At 36.4% G+C, this 8,392-nt stretch overlaps 1 protein-coding gene across 1 annotated transcript; it reads right to left on the bottom strand.

The window, feature by feature from the left end:
• Window positions 1-5,934: 5,934 nt before the first annotated feature.
• LOC102397740 (olfactory receptor 1038) lies at window positions 5,935-6,894 on the bottom strand. The gene has a single exon (XM_006080640.2). It carries the CDS (start codon window positions 6,892-6,894, stop codon window positions 5,935-5,937), a length of 960 nt encoding a protein of 319 aa, XP_006080702.2.
• Between the last annotated feature and the right edge of the window lie 1,498 nt (window positions 6,895-8,392).

The raw sequence follows: 8,392 nt of genomic DNA, 5'->3' as shown, positions 1-8,392 counted from the left end.
ACATATAGATAGTAAAAAAAAATACATTAAAAGATGCTCAATATCACTAATTGTTAGTGAAATACAGATCAAAACTACAGTTGGGTAGCAATGACAACCCACTCAAATATGCTTGCCTGGAGAATTCCATGGACAGAGGAGTCTGGCAGGCTACAGTCCGTGGGGTCTCAAAGAGTTGGACAGGATTGAGCAAATATCACTCACTCACTTACCTAGTTGGCCATTTTAAATTTATTTTTGAATGGCCATTTTAAATTTAGTTTTTCTTGTGTTGTGAGCATATTTGAAACTGATATTTTTTGGTTTTTCCGTTCCTGCTATTAAAATAAGCATATATTTTCTTGAAACAAAATTTGAGCTATTTTTTGCATTTAGTAAGGATTGAATTAATAAAATTAATTTATTTTGTTCCACTTTTCAAAGTAAAAACAGAGATAAACTCAGTTGAATCTTCTTCTGTGTGTCTGGTGCTGGATGAAACTCTTTAAATGGATGGTATCAGCTAATTTTTATAACACTTTACTGAGACGGGTATTTAAAAAATAAAAAAGCCCAAAACAGTTTATGTAGTTCTTTAATAAGCATGTAGCTAATAACTAGGGGAAAAAAATGAGTTTAATTTTGGTAAAACAGGCTTTTAGTGACTATTTTAAACATTTTTAACTATGGCGTCAGAGAAGACTCTCAAGAGTCCCTCGGACTACATGGAGTTTTTCATGTAAGTTGAGATATTCAAGAGAAATGAACTCTAATGGTCCTCAGCCTGGATTATTATTTACATAATAAAATATCAACATTCTATGCTTAAAGACTCTGATGCTGGGAGGGATTGGGGGCAGGAGGAGAAGAGGACGACAGAGGATGAGATGGCTGGATGGCATCACTGACTCGATGGACATGAGTCTGAGTGAGCTCCAGGAGTTAGTGATGGACAGGGAGGCCTGGCGTGCTGCGACTCATGGGGTCGCAAAGAGTCGGACACGACTGAGCGACTGAACTGAACTGAACTGAACTGATGCTTAATTTAATTATCTAAAAACCAAATTAAATGACAAGAAGAAAGTCTGAGGGAAAAAAATCAGTCTATAAATATATAATTACTAATAGTTTTTCTTCATAGATAACACTGTAATGTTACTATGAAGCAGTCAAACTATATTAAAATATGGGCTTCTCTGAACTAATATGTAAATAAAAAATATAATTGAGGGAATATAAGGTACTTACACATAAGCAACAAAAAATTAAACTCATCAGAATATTTACATTCTAAACATATTCTTGATAATCTAGTACTTCTACAACATTTTTTTGTTAAATTAATAAATCATACTTCAATAAAATTTAACTGCATGTGTTTTCTATTTATCATTTTCAAAAAGGTAAAATGGGTTAAAGCTCACTTTCTTTATTTTGTAAATCCTGATTTTCACATTGCTAAACTTAAATGCATATGACTTATTTCTTAGCATTGGTAAGAGGATTAAATGAGTTGATAAAATTCAAAATTAGGCTAAACAATAGCAAGCACTCAATAAATGTCAGGTACCTTTCTTCTTTTTCTTTGTTGCTAGTAAATAAATTGTATAAGTGAGTGATGGTCTTTGTTTAAATATATCACGTAAAAATAAGTTGTAAAGAAAGTGTGCTGTCCTTTTTAAAATAATTCAATTGTCACTCAAGAAACCAAAAAGTTGATGTATGGCAAAACCAATACAATATTGTAAAGTAATTAGCCTCCAATTAAAATAAATAAATTTATATTAAAATAATTTTTTTTTAACTGAAAAGAATTGAGAGGAGCTTACTTTCTGTACCAAAGGGTCTGTTTTCTTCCTCAGGTTAATTTTCTGCCTTTTTAAAAATTTATATACAAATGTATTATTTTTGAAATTATTTCCATTATAGTTTACTACAAGATATTGAGTATAGTTCCCTGCTACACAGTAAACCTTTATTGCATGTCTATTTTTTAATTAGAAATTTAACATTCTATTCAGAGTAAGTCAAACAAGTGTAATCAAATGTCATAAATTTTTAGTTAGGCAAAAATTAATAATTTTTCTAAAATACATATATTATATATATTATTTATATGCTGCTGCTGCTGCTAAGTCGCTTCAGTTGTGTCCCACTCTGTGCGACCCCAGAGACGGCAGCCCACCAGGCTCCACCGTCCCTGGGATTCTCCAGGCAAGAACACTGGAGTGGGTTGCCATTTCCTTCTCCAGTGCATGAAAGTGAAAAGTGAAAGTGAAGTCACTCAGTCGTGTCCGACTCCTAGCGACCCCATGGACTGCAGCCTACCAGGCTCCTCCGTCCATGTGAGTTTCCAGGCAAGAGTACTGGAGTGGGTTGCCATTGCCCTCTCCGATATTATTTATATAAGTATATACAAAAGATTTTCTATTACTTTTGATAAATGTTTAAGAAAGAACACCCCCCCCCAAAAAAAGAAGAGATGGAGAAATTGGAAAACATAAACTAAATGAAATGGGAGCATTGATTATGAAATAGAAAAAGTGAAACAAAAGAGGTAAAAGTAAGAGATCATCATATAGCCCAGTTGTTTTTAAACATGATTGCTCATTAGAAATATATCTGGAGCCATGGGAAAAAAAAAAAAATACCGTATACCATTATTTCTTCAAATACATTTTCTGCCCCTATCGCTCTCTCTTCTCTTTCAGGGATCCCTTTAATTTGAATATTATTATACTTGATATTGACACAGAGGTCCCTTAACTCTCCTCATTTTTATAAATTTTGTCTTCTTGTTGCTGTTCTTATTGGGTGATTTTCACTATTCTATCTTCCAAATCATTTCATTTTGCTCTAACATTGATTCCCTCTCATGTGTGTGTATATATATATATATATATATATATCTTTTAAAATTTCAGTTATTATATTCAGTTGTGTTGTTTCTTTCTTATATTTTCTGTCTCTGTTGATGTTTCTCACTGAATCTCTCCATTCATTTTCTGAGTTTGGTGAACCTCCTTTGATCATTTCTTTGAACTCTATATCAGGTAAACACTTATCTAAAGACCATTTCATTAGGGTTTGTTCTGGGGTTTTATTTTGCTCTTTTGTTTGGAACTCATTCCTTTGTCTCCTCATTATGTTTGACTTTTGATTTCTGTTCCTACGAATTAGGCAAAACATGTACCTCTCCTTGTCTTGAAGGAGTATCTTTGTGTGGGTGCATCTCTTGTGTCCACTGCTTGCAGCTGGTCACTTTGGCAGGTTGACTCCAGCTACAGTGAGTGCAGGCCTGGGATAACCTGGGGAAGTGCTGCTCCTAAGACTGCATAAGAATGTGGATTTTGATACTTTAGCTGAGGGAGTGATGTTTCACAGTACAGTTTTAAAGCCCGCACAGAATTGTATGTGTCTGTTTAGGAAGAAGCTGAATAACATAACTATTGACTATATGTGAATTTCTTCTTGAATGTCCCCTGAGAAAAGTCAGGATTACTTTAAGAAATTACTGCTAATAGTAAGGGATTACAATTGTGTAGACATAGAAACTCCAATTAGTGTTTCAACATTGCTATTGTAAATAATCATTGGAAGCAAAAAGGTAAAGTGAAACATCAGAAGAGCAGAGTTCCTCAAGTGAGGCATTAAGATTCTTTAGATTTGAACCTCTTTACCTGTGAGAGAGAAACTTCCTGTGTTGTTTCTCTGTGTTTTGTGTGTGATATGTGAGAATATGTGTGAATATCCATCAGATAAATACGCACTCAAAAGGCGTAGTGCCGTGACTAGAAGCACCATGTTCTCTGTCAAATCTGACTTAAAAATCTGAGGAGTCATTCAGCTCACAAGATTCTAAACACACTTCATGGCAACATACATGGGTTTCTTACAAATTAAGTGCAGAAGAGGAAATAATTCCCTTGTATAATATACCTCAAGGCTTCCCTATTGGCTCGGGGTGAAGAATTCAGATGCTATGCAGGAGACTCAGGTTTGATCTCTGATTGGGAAGATCCCCTGGGGAAGGAAAGGGCAACCCACTCCAGTATTCTAACCTGGAAAATGCTATGGACAGAGGAGCCTGGTGGGCTAGAATCCATAGGGTCACAAAAAAGTCAGACATGACTTAGCAACTAAACAACAACAACATTACAAACCTCAAACTGTGTTTTATATAATGACTGTAACTAGCAAAGTCACCTTCCAAAATGGTAAAATGATAATATTAAATCAGTAATTTAATTAATTTTTATAAACTGTCAAAATAATAAAAGAACTTAGAATCACTACTTTTTAAATTTCATGTCATGATCCTATAAGGGTGATTGAATAAATGAATTTGTAAGCTAAGATTATTTCTATTTGAACATATGAGAATTTATTCATTTTTTAAATATAATTTCTTATAAACCATGTTTTCCAATTATATTTAAAAATCTGATAATGACACCTCTAAGTACAGATAACCTATAATTAGGTTTCCCAGCTGGCTCAGTGAATCTGCCTGCCAATGCTGGGGACCTGAGTTTGATCCCTGGGTCAGGAAGAACCCTGGGAGAAAGGAGTGGTAACCCACTCCAGTATTCTTGCCTGGGAAATCCCATGGACGAGGAAACTGGTAGGCTACATTCCATGGGGTCACAAAGAATCTAACAAAACTTAGCAAACTAAATAGCAATGACACAATGATCTATAATTAGAGCTTCCCAGGTGATTCTAGTGGTAAAGATTCTGCCTGCAGTGCAGGAGACACAGGAGAGGCAAATTCAAGCCCTGAGTGTAAAAGATCCCCTGGAGTAGGAAATGGCAGCCCACTCCAGAATTCTTCCCTGGAGAATCCAGTGCACTGAGAAGCCTGGTAGGGTACAGTCCGAAGTGTTGCAAAGAATTGGACATGACTGGGAGACTAAGAGTGCAATCTATAATACCCTTTACTCTTAGCATCCCAAGTGTTAAGAAAACAAACTTCAAATAGATTTGAATTTGAACTTAGAATATTCCTATTATTAGTTATGTGACCTTAGACAATTTTTAAACTATTGAGACCTAGAAGTGAAACCTTACACTCCAGTAGATTTGATATATAGGATTCAGTGGAACTAGGTGATTAAAATCCTGGAAGGTAGTAGAAATCTAAAAGTTTTATCTTTCTTGTTTAAGACTGATAAACTTTTGAGAACTTAACTGATTGATTTTTAGTTACACATAAAAGCATTTATATAACAACACATAGAACTTATGGGCTTCCCAGGTGGACCTAGTGGAAAAGAATCTGCCTCCAGGAGACATATGAGATGCAGGTTTGATTTCTGGGTCAGGAAGATCCCCTGGAGGGCATGGCAATCCACTCCAGTATTCTTGCCCAACAAATCCCATGAACGGAGGAGCCTGACAGGCTGTAGTCCATGGAGTCACAGAGAGATGAACGTGACTGAAGTGACTTAGCAGGCATAGCACTTACAGGATACAGTTCTAAGCCTTTCATAAACATTAACCTGTTTAAGCTTCAAAACCAATCAACCATCCGGTTCCCATTATTTTGTAAAGTTGGAAAGAGAGTCATGCAGAGTTCAGGTCAATTGTCCAGAGTTTCACAGCTAATAAAAGAAGATAGAATTCAAACGCATGCTGTCTTGGTTCTAGAGTCCTGAGTTCTAAGAAAAAGATGCTGCTACCTTTGTTTGGGATACATGTATATGTGTTTGGGAGAGTATTTGTGTTTGCTTTTGAGGATGATTTCATGGTCTTTAAATGCTACTATGTCCTGCCTGAGCAGGACTCAGAATCAAACTGACTTTCCAGAATTGGCCTGGGTCCTTGTAGTAATTATCAGGGCCTGTTGAAGTAATAATCACATTTTCAGTTTACTGGTAAAGAAATTACAAGCAATGTCAAAAAGGGAAAGACTCACTTATTTTTCTTCTTGTATTTAATACAATGTTATTATTATTATTTTCTTAATTTTAATATCTTTAAAGTTTCACAACCTTTTCCCAAGACTTTCTTGGAGGCATTCTTCACCTCTTTGTTTCTTAGACTATAGATGAGTGGGTTCAACATGGGGATCACCACAGTGTAAAACACAGATGCCATTTTGTCTGTGTCCAGGGAGTGGTTTGACCTGGGTTGCAGGTACATAAAGATCAGCGTGCCATAAAAAATAGTAACAGCCACCATGTGGGAGCCACAGGTAGAAATGGCCTTGAGTCGCCCCTGGGTAGAGCGAATCCTTAGGATGGCGGTGATGATGAAGAGGTAGGAGGTGAGGACAATGGAAGACGAACAGATCATATCAAAACCAGCAAAGGCAAAGATCAGAATTTCCTTCATGCGTGTGTCTGAGCATGACAGAGCCAAGAGAGGGAGGTCATCACAGTAGAAATGGTTAATGACTTTGGGGCCACAGTAAGTTAGATGGAAGGTGATGATGGTATGGAACAGGGCAACCAGAAAGCTGTATACATATGGAACTGCCACTAGTCGAATACAGACTCTCTTTGACATCAGTGTGGAATAATGCAGGGGACTACAGATGGCTACATAGCGATCATAGGCCATGGAAGCTAAGAGGAAACACTCCGTGATCATGAAGGTGAGAAAACAGCCCAGTTGCATTGCACAAGCATAGAAAGCAATAGTATTGTGCTCCACAACAAAGTTCACCATCATCTTTGGTGTGATAGCAGAGGAGTAGCAAAGATCAACGAAGGCCAAGTGACTGAGGAAATAGTACATAGGCGTGTGGAGTCGAGCATCAGTTCTAATCAAGGTAATCAAGCCCAGGTTGCCCAGCACCGTGACCAGATAAATGACCAAGAACACCACAAAGCAGGGGACCTGAAGCTCTGGCCGTTCTGTAATTCCCTTGAGAATGAATTCAGTGACAAAAGTAAGATTCACTTTAGCCATTTAATCTGATGGATTTTGAAGAGTTTGTTGTGAGTTGAAGAATAAAAATGACACCTTCTACAGCCTCTGCCAGTGTTTGGGAAGGTGATCATTAGCATCTTCTATCCGTGAGTCACACCACCTTGTGGGCACAATGTAGCTGCAGCTCTCCAATGACATGCCATTCTTGCTCCAGGGAAAGGAATCTATTACTCTCAGAGTAGTCTTCTTAAGCCTTACTTTGATTTACAAAGAAGTGGTGCTTCTTTGCTTTACGATGTAGAAAATATGGGAAGATGCTGATGAAAAATTAAATAGTATCTGAAAGAAAGCACTTGAGACAATTAATAGTAATATTCCAGTGTTTCAGGTGCCACCAAGGTTTTGGTGCCCATGTATATGTTACAGGGAATAATTTACTCCGTGTTGGATATATTTCTTTCCTTTAACCTTTGTTTCCTGTGGCATTTGTTCACTGAAAGAATACTGTTCATACATATTGGTCTACTTTGGAAAACCCTGCTCCTCTGTCTGAATGTTAAATCAAAGTGCATCTGTTCAGGACCCTGTCCACTTGTGGATGGCTACAGGAGGGAAGAAATGAACACATCCTCTGCCCAAGGCTTGCCATTCCAGGAGATAACTGCAAAACTAATGGCCTTTTTAATTTACTTCTTCACCCTCCCCTGATCTCTGTTCTATAAAAGAACCTGTCATCTGGACCCCGATTAGATGATTATTTTGAGACATCAGTCTGCTATCTTCTTTGTCTGCTGGCTTTCTGCATAAAGTCAATATTCCTTGCCTCAACACCTAAACTCACAGTTAATTGGGTTGCCTTGCAGTAAACAGAGTGAGCTTGGATTAGGTAACATATGTAGCAGTTAAAAATACATAACAGATACATGAAAGTACATTTTTATTTCCCTGTTTTTCAATTTTGTGTAAGTTCCCAAAGCTTTAAAATATAAAAATGATCTAGCATGACTTACTTACTTACTTTTATAGAATAAGTTCTTGATGCTATGTAAGTTAAAAGGTAATTAATCAGACCTATGGGAAACTATCATTTTATTTGCATAGGAATTAAAGAGACTTAGCATTATTTTCCAATTCAAAAATTGACTACATTTTGTAGTTTGTTTCTGAGAGATAACATTAAGTAGTCTGTTAGATAATTTATTCTGTACTATGTGTAGATGAACACCTTTTCCCATAAACATGTGTCAGTATATTTCAGGGGCTTAAAATATCCAAAGTACTTACTTTCAGTTGTAAACGAAGTTTTGTGGAAGCATGTATAGTAGTTCTTGATGAATGCTTCAGAATAATTACTTGTATTTTTGACAGCTCTGGAAAAATAAGACTAGTTTCTCTAAATCCAATGTTAGCCTGTTTGAATTTTATTTTTTATCCTGTCTTTATTTCGCACATAGTGGAACCATGAAATATTAACAAAAAAAGGAGCCTCAAGATATTACTGTGTATAACTCCTTCATATTTCAAATTTTATTTATTA

The sequence above is a fragment of the Bubalus bubalis genome, chromosome 16 (assembly GCF_019923935.1).
Source record: "Bubalus bubalis isolate 160015118507 breed Murrah chromosome 16, NDDB_SH_1, whole genome shotgun sequence".
NCBI lineage: Eukaryota > Metazoa > Chordata > Mammalia > Artiodactyla > Bovidae > Bubalus > Bubalus bubalis.
Note: the sequence above shows the minus strand (reverse complement) of the source record. Positions and strands in the feature narration are given on the sequence as shown.